Source organism: Pholis gunnellus (assembly GCF_910591455.1).
Source record: "Pholis gunnellus genome assembly, chromosome: 12".
Taxonomy (NCBI): domain Eukaryota; kingdom Metazoa; phylum Chordata; class Actinopteri; order Perciformes; family Pholidae; genus Pholis; species Pholis gunnellus.
This window is the reverse complement of record NC_136539.1, coordinates 6,157,144-6,179,210: the sequence shown is the minus strand read 5'-3', so window position 1 is coordinate 6,179,210 and position 22,067 is coordinate 6,157,144. Positions and strand designations below refer to the sequence as shown.

At 39.1% G+C, this 22,067-nt stretch overlaps 3 protein-coding genes across 3 annotated transcripts; 2 read left to right on the top strand and 1 right to left on the bottom strand.

Annotated features, from left to right (window-relative positions):
• Window positions 1-2,559: 2,559 nt before the first annotated feature.
• Window positions 2,560-3,489, bottom strand: LOC306704009 (olfactory receptor 4B13-like; the record flags this gene model as incomplete). The annotated part of the gene is made up of 1 exon (XM_079170220.1): window positions 2,560-3,489. The coding sequence occupies one exon, from the start codon at window positions 3,487-3,489 to the stop codon at window positions 2,560-2,562; it is 930 nt and encodes a 309-aa protein (XP_079026346.1).
• An 8,318-nt stretch (window positions 3,490-11,807) lies between these two features.
• LOC306703589 (putative methyltransferase) lies at window positions 11,808-14,123 on the top strand. Its single transcript, XM_079169594.1, has 6 exons — window positions 11,808-12,086; window positions 12,232-12,392; window positions 12,515-12,731; window positions 13,251-13,351; window positions 13,568-13,705; window positions 13,887-14,123. The coding sequence occupies exons 1-6, from the start codon at window positions 11,976-11,978 to the stop codon at window positions 13,975-13,977; spliced, it is 819 nt and encodes a 272-aa protein (XP_079025720.1). The 5' UTR covers window positions 11,808-11,975; the 3' UTR covers window positions 13,978-14,123.
• A 2,350-nt stretch (window positions 14,124-16,473) lies between these two features.
• LOC306704467 (putative methyltransferase) lies at window positions 16,474-20,827 on the top strand (the record flags this gene model as incomplete). The annotated part of the gene is made up of 6 exons (XM_079170833.1): window positions 16,474-16,584; window positions 16,718-16,878; window positions 18,603-18,819; window positions 20,098-20,201; window positions 20,338-20,475; window positions 20,731-20,827. The coding sequence occupies 6 exons, from the start codon at window positions 16,474-16,476 to the stop codon at window positions 20,825-20,827; spliced, it is 828 nt and encodes a 275-aa protein (XP_079026959.1).
• Between the last annotated feature and the right edge of the window lie 1,240 nt (window positions 20,828-22,067).

The window sequence follows — 22,067 nt, the reverse complement described above, 5'->3', positions numbered from 1 at the left end:
TGGACTACAGGACTTGCTTCCGTCACGGGTGCTCCGGCGGACTGCCGGACTTGCTTCCGACACGGGTGCTCCGGCGGACGGCTGGACTGCCAGACTCCGGACTTGCTTCTGACACAGGTGCTCCGACTGGAGCTCAGGGGAGCCGGACTGGGATCGCTGGCGTTCGGCAGCGGGCTCCGGAACTGGTGATCGCTACGACTCGATGGCGATGGCGGCTGGATCTGGGGCCCGCTGCTGCTCGGAGACGGCGGACGGCCGGATTGCAGGACTTGCTTCGGACACGGGTGCTCCGACTGGAGCTCAGGGGAGCCAAACTGGGAAGACTGGGGCTCCGACTGGAGCTCAGGGGAGCCAGACTGGGATCGCTGGCATTCAGCAGCGTGCTCCGGAACTGGCTGGATCTGGGGGCCGTTGCTGCTCGGAGACGGTGGCGGCTGGAACTGGAGGTTGCTGCTCCTCGGAGGCGGCCGGAACAGGAGGTCGCTGCTGCTCGGAGACTGCGGTGGCCGGGGATAACCCATCCAAATTACAATTTACTTTTCTTCAACTCTGTTGCAAATAAGAGACCAAACTACAAATACTGAAATTGAAAACTACTTAAGGTTTGGTGGTTAGCAAAAGAAGGATATATTAACTGTTTAACAAAAATATTTCTATTATTGCATTTTTATGTAAAAGAAATAAAGAGAAAGGTGTCACTGACAATGTTGTGACTTTATCGAGTTGTGCATGTGCAACATTTATGTCACATACCTTGAATAGTTGAATTTAACAAGGTCTCACTAACACAAGCAAGGCGTGTAACAGAACCGTTTTTGAAAATATAAAATATATGTAAAAGGATTTTAAAGCATGGGAGTTATGGTAAATAATCTAGATAAAATATACAATATAATTATATGCTTATGTGTTTTATGTGTTTTTAATAGTGTTTTGTAAAGTAGACAATACAATGTGTTGCTTGTTTTAATTGTGCTGAAAATAAGTAATGCAAATTTCAAATATCAACATCATTTTCAATTTTGAAAGATTACCGCCTTAAGTGAGACAAAGTTTGTACAAAGAAAAGGCAGCTTAGATTTGAAAGGTAGATTTAATGAAAAGTGCAAAGATATTAAGAGCAAACAGATTGATCTCCTGTAAAAGGATCATAAGATATTGACACAATAAATACAAAAATATACATTTAACCATTGGCTATAAGCAGATAATGTACTGTGCGTGTTATCATGCAGCCCAAGTAAGGTACAGGTTACTCCTCTGCCTTTGGCCTTCATGTCATATAAATGTTTTTTTTGTTGCAGATAGCAAGTTCAGCTGTGTCATGTTTAAAAGGCTGAATATTATGATCTAATTTCACATCCTTTCTACTTTGGCATATCTGTCTTCTGACCTTTGTGCATCTACTGTCTCTAAAGCAAAGCCACTGACAAGTGTGCTAAAAACATAATGACAAGATTCAGGTTTTATATTTACATTCATTTAACTTCTAACTGCAATGAGGCAGACAAGCAAGTAAACATCAGAAAAGCTTTCAATGCAAAACAAAAGATATTTAAGGCAAACAATTTCATTTGCAAGGATGATCTGAGATGTGCACACAAATAATCAAATCTGTAAATTTACCTAGACCATAAGTGAAAGGCAGATCATGTAAATATGGAGAAAAAAAATATGTCACATACAAAGTTAATATTTTAAAGTAAAAAACATATGCGTGCATTATGACATGCCTTTGAGTTTCCTTATCACAGAAGACAAATGCATTAAATTTTACAAGTAATACCACCCAGAATTCTCTTCCTAATTTTGGTCAATTTAAAAACATAAACGAGAGGATTCATGATGGGAGGTATGATGAGAAGTTCTATTGCAAAAACTTTTGGAATGGTTGGAGGGAGATTTGAACCAAATCTGATATTACAGACAAAAGTATATTTAGAAGGAAATGAGCAAGGAGGTTAAATGTGGCACACATGTTTACATTACTTTGCCCTGTTTTCTAAAGTCTCAAGGCCTTTCTTCTTCTCAGCTGAAACATGGAGTTAACTTTCAAAATTGAGACAACAAATGTAGATCGTACACCTCATTTTATCATGCAGTCAAACAAATGTTACTCCTCTGCCTATGGCCTTGTTGACATAATATTTTTTTCTTTTAAAGCAAGTTCAGCTGTATCGTGTTTAAAAGGCTGAATATTATAATCTATTAACATGTACAGTATCAAAAGCAAAGCCACTGACAAGTGTGCTAAACATGTAAGAACAAGTTTCAGGTTTCATATTTCATAATATATCCGAACTGCAAAAATAAAATACATTGAAATGAATGTGCAGGGATATTTAGTGCAAACAATTACAATTACAAAGAGCATTTGAGATGAATACACAAATAATAACTTACTTAATAGTAACTTACTTAACTTACTTAGAACAATTTGCGAAAAGCATATCATGTAAATATGCCAAAAAATGCCATATACAAAGTGCATATTTTAGAATAATATGATGGCATTATTATAGACCTTTGAGTTTTCTTGTTGAGTAAGACAAAAGTTATTTAGTTTTTAAAAGTAATTCCACCCAGAATTCTGTTCCGAATTTTGGTCAATTTAAAACCATAAATGAGAGGATTCACAATGGGAGGTATGATGAGAAATTCTATTGCCACAAAATGTTGAAGTGTTTGAGGCAAATTGTTTGAACCAAATCTCATATTCATTACATCAAACAGTATAGTCACAAGAAAAATGAGCAAGGAGGTTAAATGTGGCACACATGTCTGCATGAACTTGGCTCTGTTTTCTAAAGAATTCACACAAGTTTTGATGACATACACGTAGGACCAAAATATGAAGAAACCATGAAATACGTAAATGATTATTGTAATGTATGCAACTATGCTGTTAACAATAGTGTCAGCTGGGAAACAAGCAAGTTTCACAATAACCCAATTCACACAAAAAAGTCTGTCAATATAAGGGCTGCATAGCTTTAATCTAGATGTGAGGATAATATTTGTGCCTATAATGCAAAAAGGTGTTAACCAGGAGAAACACACTAACAGTGAGAGTCTTTGCTTTGACATGATAGAGTGGTACTCCAGGGGTCGACATATAGCCACATATCTGTCATATGCCATGACTGCAAGAATATACAGATCACTGCAGGCATATGAGTACATCACTAAAGCCTGAACAAGGCATCCAGAGTAAGAGATCACATGAACGGGAGACAGCAGATCCCACAGAATCTTGGGGTAGAAACCTGTTGTCCCATAAAGTCCATTCATGCAGAATGTGCATAATAGAATATACATTGGTTCATGCATGGTCTTATCCAAGATGATGGTGACAATAAGAGCAACATTTACCAGCACAATGAAACAGTAACACAGTAAAGTGAGAGAGAAGAGAACAACTCTGTAGTTCATTGTTTCACTTAAACCTGAAAGAAAAAACAACTTTACATGAGAAACATTATGCATCATGGTTAGAAAAGTGCCTTTTGACCTGTGTTATGTATGTCATTCCTTAACAGAGTGTTTGCTCTCTCATCTTACTGTTAGTAATATCTCGTCTCACTGCAGTCACACATGAGCTGGGAATTCAAACCAGCCAATCAACGTTTAGAAATAGGTTTCCTCCTTGCTTCAGCGTGTTGCAATCTACTGTATGAGCAATGCATAAATTAAATAAAACCTAAAGGAACATTGCAAATGGAATTCATTTTTTTCGTGAACATATTTATAATCAATAAAGTTCATATGGAGTTCAGATGGCAGATTCCTAAGGTTGCAACATTCATATGAAAATAGCTATTGCAATTGGAAGTCAAGAAATAGAACACCCGCATATTCGCAATAGCTTCGACCATGTATGCATATGCAACTTGTTAAGAGATTGTAGAAAAATATGAAAGCATAAAAGTATAACCATTACCACCTATAGCTTGTTTGCTTTTTATAACCATTACTACACACACACATACATATATATATATATATAACTTTTTATAACTTTTTATAACTTTGTATGTAAAAAAGTCACTCAAGCCTTATATAATTCATCCTGTTCAAACAAAACAGGATGTTTAACAACGTGTTAAACATCCTGTGCAAAGACCTCAGAACTGGAGTGATGTGATCCACTTTCTTGGTCTTAGTGAGGACTCGAGCTGCAGCTTTCTGATTGAATTTTTACAGAGACCTGTAAACACACCATTACAGTAGTCGAGTCTACTGAAGATAAATGCATGGGCAAGTTTTTCCAAATCCTGTTGAGAGATAAGTCCTCTAATCCTTGATATATTCTTCAGGTGATAGTTGGTTGATTTTGTAATTGTCTTGATATGGCTGTTCAGGTTGAGGTCTGAATCCATAACTACACCTAGATTTCTGGCTTGGTTTGTGGTTTTTAACATCAGTGATTGAAGCTGAGCGCTGACTTTCAATCGTTCATCCTTGGTACCAAAAACAATTACTTATATTTTATCTTTGTTTAATTGAAGAAAATTCTGGCACATCCAGTTGTTGATTTGTTCAATACATTTACCCAACCCTTGTATGGGATTATAGTCCCCTGGTGTTATAGTTATGTAGATTTGTGTGTCGTCTGCATAATTATGATAACACACTTTGTTCTCCATAATCTGAGCTAGTGGAAGCATGTAGATGTTGACAGAAGAGGCCCCAGTATTGAACCTTGGGGAACACCACATGTCATTTTAGTCAGCTCTGATGTGTAATTAGCTACAGACACAAAGTATTCTCTGTCCTTCAAGTAGGATTCAAACCGGTTGAGTGCTGTGCCAGAGAGTCCCACCCAGATTTAAGCAAAAAAGCAGCTGCAAAACTGAGAGAACGGGCTTCACCCTTAGGGGTGACTGGAAGACCCTTCTGCTATCAGAGAGAGAGAGCTTTTTTCCAGTTTAGAGTCTAGATTGCCCTTCTTTTATAGAAGACCTTGTGATACGTTTCTGCTATCAGAAGACAGCTTAAAGTCACTGATATATTTTGCACCACATAGACTTTCCTTGAGTTGAAATTGTTTTATGTAACTGTTTTGAGAAAACTTTAATAAAAACACAGCCTTACCATTTGTAAGTGACTGGGACTCAAACGGAAGACTCTGGTTTTTAGATTAAGTTACCCCTCTTCTCCTGTCCTGGAAACGTGCAATACATATGTGACCAGAGGAGCTTACGGTAAGTTCCCTGGGTGAAGACTTGGCAGTGTTAGTCAAAAATGGTGAGAAAACTAAAATAGGCAGTAGTAAGGTACAGGCGCTCTACGTAACTACTCATACGGGGTGTTAGGGTTACATCCTACATCCTACATCCTAGGGCGTAGCTGTACAAGACTCTCAGAAAGACAATAATTCCGAGATCCTAACGATTCAGCTACGGGGTGAGATAAAAGAGTTATGGTACACTTCCGACTCATACAGAGGGACACTAATCCCCTGAGGTTGGACTACTGACGGAGTTACCACCGTGTTAGGTGCGATCATGTCCTTCTTTCCGTTGGGCAGGACCCGCACACGGTACAATCTCGTATGCAATCTATTGCAGGAGCGAGGCACTTGGACAGCCAAAGTGTCTACCTTATTTTGTAGCTTGCTGTTGCATCCAAACAAGGGTCCTGCACAGGCCCAAAAACAAGACCAGAATTTGGATCGTACCCGCAACTTTCAAACCCGACCTGACTGTATTTGCCTGACACTGCATCATTTGAGATCTGAACCCTGAGACTATATTTTTGTTCCTTTTCACTTAATAAACTCGATACAACAAATCATACTCTCCTACTCAATTTATTTGCACCTCACTCCGAACCCTGACTATAGCAGAACCCTTGCTAGCGATTTAGGCTAACTACCCACAGTCCCTGCCATTGAGCTTAGCTAATGGATTTGTTTAGCTTTGTTATCAGATGTGCTATTCCCTCACATGAGCATTGGCCTTGTTAATGACTTGCTTGTTTAGCACGCTAACTTGCGAAGTGAAATGGTCCCAGAGAAGAAAAAAGGCTCTCCTAGTGGATCCCCTAGTTCTTGTCTTGGCATGCTGCATGTAAAAGCTGCACTTGCGAGACCGTAGGCCTACGTGCACTGTTGCAAACTCCAAAAGACAACCCTGGAGTGATGATTAGCATTCCTGTCGAAAGATCTGTTTCTGTTCTCTAAAGCTGTGAAATCCTCCTCAGAGTTTGAACCCAAAAGTGAGGACTATGAGAGCAAAGCAGGGCAGACAGATGGATGATAATTTTTTTTAAATGTTATTTATTTTATCTTGTATCTATTCATAATAACTGGCTTTATTTCCGGTCACCTTTTATGTAATGTAGATCACGGTGAGGATAAAATACGGGGGAAAAGTACTGTTCTATTTAGCCTATAGACAGTAGCAGAGATCGATTTGATGAATAAAGATAATTCTACAGCTGGATCCTTTCGACGGTTACAATGCGGCTGAAACTCTTTGTTACCTGTTTAGTTAAGGGTTGGTTTTGACATTACTGAGGCAGTACCTACTCTATTTGGAAAGCACTGAATCAAACCAGCTCCTAAATGTTGTTCATGCTGACTGTGTCCTCTGTGTGGCACGGCAGGTAAACGCTGTGGCTTCACAGGAGCAGCTGAGAGCCTGTATATCTTGTCACACATGAATATGTCACTGCAGTCATCACTCAATGGGGAATCTATGTTGATGTGTATGCAAAACACATCAACCAATTATTGATACTCACTTCGTAATCGCATGGGGATTAGATGGTGAAGATAGAAAAATGTTTGCTGATCCTGATAAAGATTGCTTAGTAGATGAATAACTCTTAGCGTACATATATTTTCAAAAACAAATGATTAATGCCAATATCTGGCCAATGTTGCTATACATACTCACTGACTCCCACTGAGTTCTGCAGGTTAAGATTTAACAGAAGAATGATCAATTGCATCAGCTACACATTTTATTTTTATGAAAAACACATTGACAGAACAAGCCACTTCAAAGGCCAAATTCTGGATTAAAACTATAAATTCCAGTTGCAAAACCAGTGGCATAAGGTATATAACTGCACACTATCATGCTTAGTGAACGCTTGTAACCAGTTATGAAACACACAAACACACACATAAACACACCATCTGTAATTGTTGCCGTTATATAATTTCTTTCTACATCATTTTTATAACTCATTCACTTTGTCCAAGAGCAATAGCATAGTTGAGAATGAATTTAAGTTGAACTTGTTATTTACACATTATTTAATTTAGTACAAAATGAATAGTGCTATTATTTTGTCTTTTATTTATTTTCTCTTATGCCTCGTTTGGTTGCTCTCGTTTGATTGACACTCACAACACCGACAAGGAAGCAACAAGAACGGACAATTTAATGCTCCAGGGAAAGATTTATGCTACCTCTTGGACCCGAGGCCGCCCAAAAGGTCTCCGTTCGGTTCCGAAGCTCGGTTCCGATTGTCGTAGAATGGACTTTTCATAAATAAATAAATAAAAGAAATAATATTTTTTTTTTCGAAAAAAGTCTCCTTAAAATGATGCCAAAATGATGCCAAACAGCTCTGTTATGAAAGATTGTACAATAGATTGTACATATGAGTGATAAACAAAGTGAAATATAGTGAAATATATAGTTATATAGTATATAAAAGTACAATGGAACAGCTGCAAATCCTGGTTCGAAAATGAGAATTTGGCATTTGTTTTTTACATAAACACCTATAACTGGGGTTTACTTCACTTTATTTACACCAATTCTTTTTGTGAGGCACCTGCACCATTTTTGCTATGAATTGGGAATGTTTTTAGGCTAGCCAGGGCCTCATTTAATAAATTACAGTGCTTTTTCTTCAGGCGAACCTTCCCTTTTCCCTGTTTGCTGTGTTCTGTCTTCAGCTACTATTAACCAGTAATATATACACAATATTTACTCATCTCATCAAATTTCACAATTCCTAGTGTTATTGAACCATCAACATTTTTATAATAGACCTTGTAGTTATAGAATTGTAGTCTCTTTAGTATGGGTTACAATTTTTGAGAAGAGGCCTAAAAAAAGGCTCAGGGTTCAATAGGTTTTTAAGCTGGTTCTGAAAAGTGAAGCATATGCGGAAGTACCTTCAACTTGCATTCTCTCTACTGGCCATCAGAGGGCGACTCCTCTGGTTGCAAAAAGAAGTGTGATTGTATAGAAGTCTATAAAAAATACTTTTAAATTGATTTATAAACTCAGTAAATATTGTAAACATAAGTTTATGGTCTCAATCACTAGTTATTCTTCAATACTGCATGATGTTCATTTAATAAATTATGGTCCCATTGAGATGCTTTGTATGCTTTAGGGCGGGGTTATCTTGGTTTTAACAGGTTGCTACTAGAGCTGTATACGGCATCTCTACCACGGCATCCTCCGCAGTCCAAATATGGTCACTTCAGTTCACTGGTTGCAAAAAGCCAAGATGGCGATGGCCAAAATCCAAGATGGTTATAGCCAAAATAACAAACTGGAGTCTTCAAAACCGCAGTCCACAACCCAATAGGGGATGGCCTATTGAAGTCTCTCAATAGGTGATGTCACAACGACTATGTCCACTTCTTCCATGCAGTCTATGTTCATAACGGAATTTCAATGTTATAAAGACACTAGAATACTTCCCATGTCGTAATAACATTCCCACCAGCCTGAGATTTAATTTGTGCTAACATGATGAACATACTAACCTTATACCTGCTTAACATCAGCATGTTAGCATTGTCATTGTGAGCATATTAGCATGGTGATGTTAGCATTTATGAAGTACAGCCTCACAAAGCTGCTAGCATGGCTGTAGTAGAGGCTGTAGTTTATTTTTATTCTTTTGTTTCACTCACTTTTCATGACTACATGCACTTCATTGAAGATTCAAGGCCATGAAATTATATCCTGACTCACATATTCATGAAGGGAGTTTGGTTTGCTGTCTACCTGATGCTACAACCAACACAGTCTCACTCCCAATTCATCAAATACCTACGCTCGGTCAGTGGCCCTGAGCTCCAGACTGTGACACTTTAGCTTACCCTCTAGCGTCAGATTTGGACATGGCAGGGACGGTGTGTGAGTTTTCACTGGTTACATGCAAAGTGTCAAAATACACCTCCGTCTTCACAGGAAGTTAGGTTTAGGCAACAAAACCACATATTTAGGTTCAGGAAAAGCGTGGTTGACATTAACTTGATTGACTCACAACTCATGTGTTTACCGGATGACAAACGAGTCACAAACTAGCTACTCACTTGAGTCACTTATAGCGACATTAACGACTCACAAGACAAATGACAAGAAGCAGTGACAAAATGTTGAAGTTTACATTTAGTTTCACATGGGACAAGAACACAGGTCTCCCGGATGAATGTGCTGTGTTTGTTTGACCCATACACCTCCCTTTCCACTCTCCCTGTGGGCACTATCTCGTTCATTATACTAGGTCAGGTGCTCTGACCGTCCAACAATGATGCAGGTGGGTTTACTGTATCAGAAATCAAGGGGCACTGACCAACCGCTGGTATTTGACGAGTTGAGATGAGGTTTTTACAACACCTCACAGAACTTCGTAAAAGAACTACGCTGAAATGCTGAAAAACTAATGCTGTCGTTTTTCTTGGGAGGATGGACTCCACATGTGGGTAGGAAGGCCAGGTGAAAAGTCTGCAGCCTGTCAATCACTGTGAAAAGTGTGTACAAATATTCACGTACACAGCCACACGTTATTTTGCTGTCAAAAAGGGGGTTTCCGAGGCTGTGATATGATATGATAATCGCTTAATTTAAAGCTAACTGAGGCATATTCGGTATGCTCGGGAGTATTTACGGCAGCAGGCTTGAGTATGTCTCACTGGACCAAAATAAGCTCATGTTCATTGTGTTGAAGGAACATGTCCCCCAGTCTGACAATGTTGGTCATTGATGTGTTAAGTAATAGTTTTGGACAACAGTATATGAGATTACTAACACAGACAACAGGCCACTTGCTATGTTGTTGACTGTAAGAACAATATCACATCTTTTTTTTTATGGATTTTAGTTTCTTAAAGCAAATAAATGAGGAAACAAATCCAGTAGGTTATGCATTAACCTCTGATACTTAAATGCTTTAAATACAGATAAACAAATACTGATAAAAATGTTTAATTGAGCCAAACTAGCTCTGAATTTTCAGTATAATACTTTTGAACATTATGATTTATAGTAGTGTGCAAGGATTGTATTTAGAAAGATTCATCTCTAGAAATGATTATCAAATAATAGCTTAGACCTGTAAACAAACAAGTATCCAACAATAACTTCTGTACACACATGTGTACCAATCTGAGTTACTAAGGATCAGAAGAAAACTAATTATTATGTAACACGTGTGATGTAATCTGTTGATTATGTTTTGTATAATACAGTACAACAAGACACGATATGATGAATAATGGGTTTCCCTCAACGCCTCTGATGCAATGTTTGATGATGTCAACACTAATGAGAGCCCATGGGATGGTACACAGTATGCTTTATTTTCAAAGGTTATTAATGTAGAGTAACTAAGTTGGAAATGGTCAACAGGCCATTATCTCCATTATCCCTGGAGAGCAATTAAAACATGCCTGGCTACCCTGGAGTGCCACCCTGGGTAACCAAACCAAAACAAATGTGTTTTTCAGTTTGGCAAATGGTCAAGAGGATGAACAAGCAACCACACAAGTGTAACCTTGGTTTTGGAAAAACAGAAATGAACGGACCTTGTGACCTCGCACATGTTTGACTGTGATGACCAGCCTGACCACACAGAAGTACGTGAAATGACCACAATGTTCTAACAGCACGTTACTCGGTGGTGGGAAACGATGAAAGCAATGAAAGTCAATTAGGATTCTTTTTTCGTGGACATACGAATAAAAACGCATCCACGTGAATGTACAAGACTCAGAGCTAGTGACTTAGTACGAACAGTGAGAAAGACTACGTGGGAGAGGAGGCACAGGACATTCAACCGGTTATTTTATGTGCGACCATGCGGGTTATGACAGTAGAAGTCACACTTTTTATGGTACTTTCATTCAATGTACTTTGTACTAAAAGTGACATGATTTCTAGAGACACTGCCGGCACCATGCCCCAATTGTGATGAATGAAATGGCAGATTAAAAACCTAGTCAAACACTGCAACATATATGGGCAGGTCGTGCAAGATTAATTCAACAATATTCTCCTTCATTACCTCTCTTTAAGCGCATTTTCAAGTGTCCTTGAGGGAGACACTGATTCCCAAGTAGCTCCCTTGGCACCTCACAGCAGACCATTACTCTTAAAAGTTAGGATGGGTTAAATGCAGGGGCAACATTTTATGTACGTAACTCTAAATGATAAAAAATTAAGTTAAAGTTTAAATACTTAGATAAGGATGTATCTTGAGGAGCGCACGTGTGAGATTTTGTTTGTGAATGCAACTTCCACACCGGTCTGTTGCCTAAAATGCATGCACTTAGATAAGAAACCAAGCAGTGTCATAAAAGTGTGTATCGAAGCAAAAGACAGAGACTGAGTTTTCACTTGCAAAAAGCACATGTGAGCACATGCAGATACATTGGTGCACTTGCAGAAGTGTGGCAACTAAGATCCGATGTGTTTTCCACTCATTGTATCAATATGCAGCTGTCAATATACAATCTCGAGAAATTCTCTGTCCATTAAAGGGTTAAGACAAAGGCGTTACCTCTGTTAGGCATTTTTTTCTAATCCGCAGCTTCAGTGGGTGAAAGTGCAGACAGAGAACAGCAGCAGGAAAAGAGGGAGCAAGAAAAGAGGGACACGACAGGTTAAAGAGGCTGAAAGACGGGAAGAACGAACAAAGGAGACTGTTTCGGAGCAGAGGTCAGAAAGGGCAAAATTGGCAACAGCACAGAAAGAGAAGAGTAAAAAAACACAATGACACACCGGCTGTTTGAGGGGAAGGATCATGCCTCCGCCTACCAAAAGTATCGCTTTACACCTCCAGAGGAGCTCAACAACATCATTCTTCAATATCTCTCTAAAAAGGTATGCCATGGCCAAATAAACGGTGATAATAAGATCCGTTCGGGTATCATAGTGCATTTATTCTGCCCATTTGATGCACAAAACAAGAGTCATTTTTCTATTTTGCAATATTCAACAAATTCTGCACATCTGTTAACATCCACAGACGGGACAGCCACATATGCTGGCAGTGGATCTGGGATGTGGGACGGGTCAGAACTCGCGTCTACTGGCGCCGCACTTCCAGGAAGTGGTGGGTATCGACATCAGTGAGTGTCAACTGGAGGAGGCCAGGGCCGTGCCAGGGTACCCTAACATCACCTACAGGTAGGAGTGTGTGAGTCGCTCTCTACGTGTGGACGTAGTTAATCTTTGGCAATAAAGAATGACGTTGAAATGCTAATGTTTCAGAAGTATTACTTAGTGTGACCTGTCTCCTGCACTTGCAGGAGGGGGACAGCAGAGGATCTTCCTTTTCCTGACTGCTCTGTAGACTTGCTGACGGCAGCGTCGGCGGCCCACTGGTTCGATCAGACGAGGTTCCTGGCCGAGGCAAGTCGGGTTTTGAAACCCCGGGGTTGCGTTGCTCTGCTGGGCTTCAGCGACCTTACAACCAGACTTCACTACCAGGACTGTGGAGAAAGACTCAATCACATGTATGAAGAGGTGGGTGAAGACTCCATCATGGGAGTCGTGTTAAACCGTGCATATGTTTTTGACTGGCGGTATCGTTAATGTGTAAACATTTCTGAGGGAAATGATGCCACTAATAGTGTCAGTTCTAATACTAGCACACTTTCAATACTCTTTCAAAAGTACATTCTGGTCTTTTTTGATAAATAAATGAATGAAACAGTAGCACAACAACTGCAAAGATTACAATTGCAATTACTGTAACCTTCTACCACCTGTTTGACTTCTATTCGCCATCTACAACAATGAAAGAAGCGAATGAAAAGACAACTCCGTTAGCTTGTCCTGATTGCAGTCCAACCCAGTGGTCGGAGTCTGTTTATTTCTATTCGACAGTCCACTAGTCAGATCACAAACTCATTTTCCATCATATTATTAAATGTATTATTATTTTGTTTATTGGTTATTCGTACAGGCAGACAGACAGTATTCATGCAACACAAATTCAATACAAAATGGGATGTTTAAACATTCATATGCATCCACTTCCAGGTGAGGCAAGTGCTGTTGCCATACACTAGCAATCGAGTAACTGTAAGTGAGGGTAAGCTGGAAGAGCTCTACTCTGCCATCCCTTTTCCTGACAAAGAGAGGTAAACGCCACACAAACCTAAACACACCTCTGCGATAGCTAAATACAATACCATTTTCTGCAGACAGATTTAAGTTTTCTGCACAGAAATGCAGTTATTATTGTTGCCTGGAATTAATGCTAAATGTACAGTTAAATGAAAAATAAGTGTTTTTATGTACCCGTATTGTTTAATTGTCTTTATATGTAATAATACATCAATATAATGATACAACAGGATTGAGAGTGTTCAGGTGAAGTCGTCAATCTCGGTGAGGAACCTGGTGGGTTTCATTGAGACCTGGTCCATGTTCCAAATTTACAAGAAAAAAGATCCAAAGGCTGCTGACGAACTGCTGCTTAAGACTCAAAAGAGGTCATCTATCCACACACACACACACACACACACACACACACACACACACACACACACACATGAATTGTACATGTCTGCTATTATAATGATTCTTTTTTGTAAACTTCAACTGTCTGAATGTTTTTCTGTGGTGCTCCACTGAGTACTGAGCTGAATAATCAATCACTGCACTGCTTCACAGGTTTCTGGAGGAGATGGGAGTCATGTCTCCTGACACTGAAATAGAGCGGGAAATGGAATATTTCTGCGTCCTGGCATCAAAACCAGGATAATCAACAGCATGGCATTGCGTGTGTTTCGAGAGCGAGTTTGTGGGTCTTAGTCGTCGCAATATGCAATTTATTAACTTGAAAACTGTCCAATTATTGACTGCATTTGTTGAACGTGGACATTTCTAAATAAACCCTTTTTTTTCTGAGTAGAACTCTTGTTTTCCCAGTGATTGTTTGTGTCACGCAAGTGAAAAAAATCAGCTGACGAATACCTTTGACCAGATTTATGCTATATAATCCTTCACACACTGCTTATTGTCTTAGGGAAGTATGTTTAGACCAGTTTACATATGACAAACTGTATTTTGCTTCTCTTAAAGTTTCATTTTGCACCTCTCAAATAGTTTCCCAAAGGGAACAGCTGATCCCTTGAAGCAAAGTGAGAGGTTACACAACTGGAGATTATTTAGAAGCATAACATACCACTGTTGTTTCACAGACGGGGTGCTTCGTCAAGTTCTTTTTTTGCAAAGCTCTTGACAACATGGCATGGTTGGTGGTCCATTTATTTGTTGTTACTGCTTCGGTGCTCTTTCTTTATTCTCTGTTCTTTCACAGAGGGGTAGAAGGCAGCTTGGAGAGGTTGTACCTGCTTTGTGCGCTGCAAATGAAGCTTAAGTAACGTGGGTTCATGCTACAGCTTTTCACAAAGAAACAGAATGCAAACAAATCTGTCCTATAAAAATGTACAGTAATTATCTTTTTAATAACATTAATGAGAGATAGAACGTGCACATGAATGGATATACGCAAACAGCAATAGTTGTTCTTGGGAAACTAATGGCTTTCACTAAATCCAAGTTGTGGTGTTAAAAAACAGCAAGATTATCGGCATCATTGGATAGTACGGGTGTATTATCGAGTGTATAAATTAGCATAAAATGTGCAATCGTAAAAAAAAGCTTTGGCCAGCTCTGACCAGGGTCCGACATCTATCGGGCTTGGCTGGTTGTGTGTATTTGGAGCTAGTCAGGGTAAAACGTTATGTAACAGGGATACTGGTTACCTGGAGAGGTTGGAAAAAGATATGTTTCCAATACATTACCTTTCTATGAAAAAATCTGTGGAGCTAACATTAGCAGAGTGCTTTAGCACATCTTTAACTAGCGCTAGTACGTCTATTCTAAGCTAACTGGACATGTTGTTATTGTAATGCACATGCTGCTTTTGTTTTTTAATGGTTGAAACACTAAATAAAGACCTACCTGGCTTTTACACTGTGATCTGTAGGCTTTAGCTTCTATCTTTATCTTTTTAACATGTTTTCACGGCTGACTCAGTTTGACATCCTGGATACATCCTTCAAACTCATATTGTAGAACCTTCTGTCTGCTTCTCTCTGAAATTGCTTTTTTGTTTTTACATAAAGTAGATATTTAAAATATTTCTTCAGGGAGTGCAGTTTGCTCCATGGTAGGTCTGACAGATTGACAGAGTCGGAGCGGGGGATGGGGCTTAGAAAAAGGTCAATTGCATGGAGACTTTTTCTCATACGGTTGAACAATAAAACCATTGTCGGAATGTCTTTGAGTTTACTGCTTTTTACACCTAAGAAACAGACTGACTTGAATTCTGCTGAGAACTACATCAGGGTGTCACATTTCTACAACACTGACAATGAATAACGAAGAGCCCTTGTTAAATAGCAACTTGACATTATGAAATACAAGAATACAGTCCGCATTGAGCAAGCCGCTCGGACTCTTACACCCCCTGGACAATCATTTACACATCCTTGCACAACTATACATGTTTAAAACAGACACTTTAATAAGAGACATATTTTTATGTATATTTTTTTATGAGAAATTTGCATATTTGTATTTTTAATGATGTCTTTACTCTGTCTATTGTAATGCGTAATCACCGAGTGGAAGTTCCTTTTTTCAAGTAAACAAACTTGGTAATCGTTTCTGAATCTGAGAGATTCAGACAGAGGAGAGTTGCACACAGGATGTTATTGTAACACTCTTCCACATACCATTCGTACATCATCTCCAAGTGGTTTTGATTGCTTCTGACAGAAATGAATACGATCACACGAGCTGATCTATACTCACACAGACCTTTGTGCTTGACTTTGATTTCAGTTCAACATAATTATCATGGATTACATTCAAAACATATCATTGTATGCACACGAAAAAAAAGTAAAACACCGATGCCACATCATGACAATAAAGTCTTGGAACTCTCCCTTTAATGGAGTTCATTGTCAAACATGCCACATACCAGTGCAAGTAAGGGGACCTCCCTTTCCCATGCACCCCTGGTGCCCCCTTTTGTGTGTGTGTGTGTGAGTGTGTATGTGAGTGTGTGTGTGTGTGTGTGTGAGTGTGTGAGAGTGTGACTGCCGGCAGAAGGGACTAAACAGTATTTTCAACGTGGAAGTTAGTTCCTCTTATCCGATAACAAAACACAAGATAAAATACATAGCTGTATTCTCTTTTTTGAACGTATGCTGGATTAGCTGTTGAGAGAGGGGATCACCTAGCTATGGCTTACCGTCTGTATGAAGGAAAGGAGCATGCTTCATCCTACTGGAAGTACAGGATCTCTCCATCAGATCATCTGATACAGAAAGTGCTTAACTTCCTGGAAAAACAGGTAGTGCAACACGGAAAAATCATTGTATTTGTTTGTGTAATTTATTTAAAAAAGGATCTATTACCATTGTCATTGGATAATAGCAAAACTAACATGAAAGGAATTTCATATAACGTGCAAAGTATTTCATCAGATGGGTCATCCCTTTGAGCTGGCAGTGGATGTCGGTTGCGGCTCAGGTCAGGGCACACTGCTGCTGGCCAAACACTTTGCCTCCGTGGTGGGGACAGATGTTAGTCCTGCCCAGCTGGAAATGGCTTTGCAGCATGCCAAAGAGCCAAACATCACTTATAGGTATGGACCAAATCATCTTTTCTTATAACTCAAAATACATCAATGCACTCTGAATGCAACTTGTGTCTCCTATTAGATCATTTATCTTTGCCATAATTGTTTCCCTGGCTAAAGAGTGTGAGATCAAGCAAGCCTAATAATGTAAATAATGTTAATTTAAAATCAACAACTATACCATTAACATCACATCATTAGTTGCAGCTCTGAAAATCTTGTAAGCTACTTCATTGAATCTGGCTAAAGCAAGAACAATGTGACCCTTGTCTGGTGAAAGTCGGTCATGCAGTAAGGCCCACACAATAGAAGAAGTGTGAAGTCAGCACAGGACAGTGAAATCCTCTCAAGATATGTGGCTTGTCACACAAGGTTGGTGGGTACAGTATATGGAGAAAGAAATCTTCCAAAACCTTTTAATTGATTTTAGAAGTAATGGATTCCATATAACTGTTTTGCACATTGTTTTTGTTTTTTTTAAACTAAATGAAAGACCAACTTCCTAATGCAATTTACGTTATTTACCATTGTAATAGTAATGCTTTACATTTTGTGGCTGAAAATTGTATTGCTGCCACACATAAATTGGAATCTTTGTACAGATTATAATGTGAAGGCAGCAAGTGACACACAAAGTCTTAATAAGTAAACTGGGACCTGTGAAATGTGAAGGTATGCAAATAAATCAAAGTCCAGTTAATGATCAAACCAAACCAATGAAAATGAATTGGACCCTGCCTTATAAACAGACAGTGTGTAGGATTTGGCATTATCTGGCGGTGTGGTTGCTGATTGCAACCAACTAATTATCCCTCCACACACTTCTCCCTTTCCAAGAATGCAGTAATGCGAGTGCAAGTTGTCATGAAACATACCGTTCATGACAACTGTACGGGCGTTAATTTGCATAATGCATAATAAAGGGTGTAGCCGCTTTGAGAGACGGGTGGGTGCCATCTAATTTTTTTTTACAGAAACCAAAGTATAATTCATTCAGTACTACCAGCATCATAAGAAAGATGAAGATATGTGGTGAATCCCTACCTTTGAAGCGATCATAGAGTCTTTGATTATTCAATTCCTTTCATCCGTAGGGTCCACTGATAAAAAATAAATAAATAAAAACCCAATTTATTCAAAAATGTATCCGCGTTTTGGATATTGTCATGTGAAGTCCATTGCTCACTCTTACTTTGTTCATCAAACAATAACCACACTTCAACTGAAGAAGAATATTTTGTCTTCTTCCTGCACCATGTTGTTGGGCATGCTTATTTCCGTTGCCTTGCTGGCTACTAAATAAAAGTGTCTGCACCTTTCTCTATTTAGTCTTCACTCCTGTTCCTTTTCAGGACCTCAAAATGATTGAAATTTCAATACATTTCCGGTAGCAATACACCAAACTTTCCAGTTTATTTCTTATCTATATTCCCCCCAAAAATTGTCCTAATGAAAGTAATCAACACGTTTGATGGTGATATCTAATAATGTTGTTCACCCTATGCTTCTGAGGTGTCTTTCGTTAATACAAAATGAACAACAGCATCATCTTGTGGATGTTTTTAGTCAATGAAGCTTTGAATAGGAATAGGAATTGGATTCAAAATAATTTAAAAAGTGGGTTGACAATTGACAGTTGACAGCTGGTACCTGCAAACCTTCTCCCTTTCATCCTACTGTCGGCCGTGGTCAGAAGTTTGATTCGGCTGTTGCTCCTGTTCTGTCTTTAGACAGTGCGTGGCCGAGGATCTGCCGTTGGCTGACAGCTCAGTGGACTTGATGACGGCCATGTCTGCCTTCCACTGGTTCGACCGACCTCGCTTTCTCCAGGAGGCCCACAGAGTCCTGAAGCCCCGTGGCTGCTTGGCTGTGCTCAACTACACCATTGACATGCAGCTCAGCTACAATGACTGCTGCTCACATACACTCAACCAAGTCTGCAAAGAGGTGCTCACAAGAACATTCACCTGAGAGAAGTTATTGTAAATGTGCATGTAAGGCTGTTTGTAAATAAAGCACAGGTGTCGCTAATAATATTAGCGATGGCTCTGCCCTGGTCCCAAGTGTCCCAGTAATCCATGAAAGTGTGAAAGTTCCAGCGTGAGCAATCCCAGGACCCTGAAACTGCCGTCATTCATTATTATTTACACCTGTGTTTTTTTCTACTGTGGAAAAGGCTTGCAATTGAGATGTATTATTATAGAAAATACGAAAAAAACGGGTATTATATTTTTATATATTTCAAAGAAATATAGCAGTACACTTTTTATGGTAGTGGAAAACACAGAGACAAAGGCATATTTATACCGTTATTGTTTCTCCCCTTTGCCTTAGCTGGGGTTTTGTACCAGAATCACCACCTGGCTCATCTGCCTGACTCATGAACTCAAAAGGAGAATCCTATTTTTTGCAGTTCTGCTGGTGTAGGAGACATACTCTCAGTCATCTTTATGAGACGTGTCTTTCCAGAACAATGAATGGCCTTCAAGGGGAAGGCAAAAACCAGGCAGGACACATATTGGTCAATTTTGAGATTTTGGGCTGTGTTCTTTCAGACTAGTGGGAAGAAAACATCCAAAACACACATTTAGGTGGTTATTTAAATGCTTTGTCTATTTGCGTCTTTAGATTTCTCTTATATTCACCAAAAGTTAGTATTAGATAATGCATCATTAGCATATCGAATTTGAGAAAACTTGTAATACTTGATTTAAGTAATTAGCTAGTTTTTTTAACCCTAGTCATCTGTAGTGTCTTCAAATAGTGATCTTAAAATACATATCTTCAGAGGATATTTCCTCAAAATTATTACAATTTTAATACATTTCCAGAAAACTTGTGATCCCCCCAAAACAAGTGTCCTAATGTAAATAAGTTTAATGGTGATATCTAAAAAAAAGGTTGAACAGCATCATCTTGTGGATGTTTTTAGTCAATGAATGTTGAATGTCTTAATAGCAGTCAATTGCAATGTGGAATACAAATTGGTGTCAGACACCATTAAAACATGAATAATAACATAAACTAGCAAAAATATACACTATCTATCAAACATATATAGCTATGTACTAAAGTTATTGTTAAATAGCTTAAAACACATCAGAGAGGAAAACATATCTGGTTCATGGTATACTGTAATAACGGCATATATATATATATATATATATGCTGTTATTATTACAGTGGTGAACAACCTCATGACTCCCTGTCTCTTGGTTTCGCCAGTTTTATGCAGCCTTGCAGCCTTACCGCAGTGCCCACCTCGGTCCCAGCTCCATTGAGATTTACCGGGAGGCCTATGAATCCATCCCTTACCCTGACAAAGAGTGGTGAGAGCATGTTTTTCGTTTGGTCAATTTCTCCAAATCCCATGGTTGGTTTCAAAAAAAAAAAAAAGAAGTCAATGAGTGATATGTATGTGAGTGTGCAGTACACACATTGACTGTGTTGTTTTATGTGTTACAGGCAGGAGTGCGTGTGGGTGGAAAGGCCCATGCCTCTGTCTAGTTACATGGGGTTGGTGGAGTCTTTCTCCAGCTATCAGGCGCTGCTGAGAGACGACCCGCAGAAAGCCACCGCACTCTCTCAAGACATCCGTCAAAGGTAAAATGTATACACATATACACAAGTATACACATGCGTGCATATCACACACATTTGACAATGCTCTATAAAAATGATAACCATTGCTGATCTATGAATTCATTTTTTTTACATTTATCTACATTCTGGAGCAAAACATCCTTTCAACAGATGACATTATTACACGGATATTTAATGGATCCGTCAAAACTGGCATATTGGAGAGGTAAGTGAAACTACACCCTCTGACTGAATGATGACACCCTGTCTCCCCAGGTTGATGTCCATAATGAGGGTGACCTCTGTGGAGACGGAGGTGGTGGTGGCTGTGAAGTATTTTTACCTCCTGGCCTGCAAACCGCAGGAAGCCTGACTCCTGCCAGCGCTCGCAGTTTCAACGAAGTCATGAAGAACCTTGCGCCACCCCCGAGTCTTTTCTCAACTTTGCTGAGCGAAAGTTTTCTCCTAGACATCTATATACAGGACAAGTTCATTTGTTACATGTTTGCTACATACTGCATGTAAAAGCTCTGTTTTTGCCCACAAATGCCACTTGTTTTAAAGGAATTGCTTGACATTTTTGGTAATACTACTATTCACTTTCATGAGAGTGGAATACATTTTGTCATCTAACTCTCAGCTTTCTGAAACTATTGCTTTTGAATTACACGTTGTACAGATGATCAGCTGTTTCTTAAAAAAATAACAACATAGACACACATTTGATTTGAACATTCAGTGATTTGCGAAAGTACACAGATGATCTTTGTGTGAAGCCTTCTTATGCATTAGCAACACTTGAATATTGTAAATGATCTACTCAGTGCTTTCAACGGCTCACCCCCTGTGAACGGAGTATAGAAGAGAAGTATTTGAGAGGTTGTACCATGTACCACTAGAGGGAGACATGTGATCAAAAGTGATGATTGGCACTGTCTTCATGTGAGACACCATAATATATATATATATATATGTATATATATATATATATATATATATATATATATATAGTTAATAAATATATAGTGTCAGAGCTGAAACAAGTCTGCTCCTTTCTGCACCAGTGAAAAGTCAGACAGAGAATGACTTGTCATCATTCTGAGACATCTTCAGACTCTCTTGTCAGGCTTGAAGGTCTCCTTGAACCTGAGCTGCTTTATAGTCAGCCTTGAGTTTATATTTTTTAAGGCTGATTCCTAAGAGTCTTGCCACCTTGAAACACCTGACTGAGGCTACCTTTGCACCAGCAGTCTAAATGTTTGCCAATCAATCTATGTTAAGCTGCTCTCGAAAGGGAACCGTATTTATTATTATTTTATGTGCATAAGCATTATACACAAGGCTAACCGGAGCACAGAGAAGCCACCATCACCAAATGACACACATGCTAATAGACTGGAGGGTCAGCTCCCTCGTTGCATCTTTCCGAACAAAAAAGCTTGCGGGTACAATGTGAATCGTGACTATGTGCCGATTATTTTACTTTTTGTAGTTTTCGCTTATGCACAACCTCCTACCTGATACCCGTACATTTTGAACTGATATGACAACGAATTTGCTGGCACCGCGTCATTTTGGACTACTTGGCTGTGATTTTGAGGGGGCACTTACCC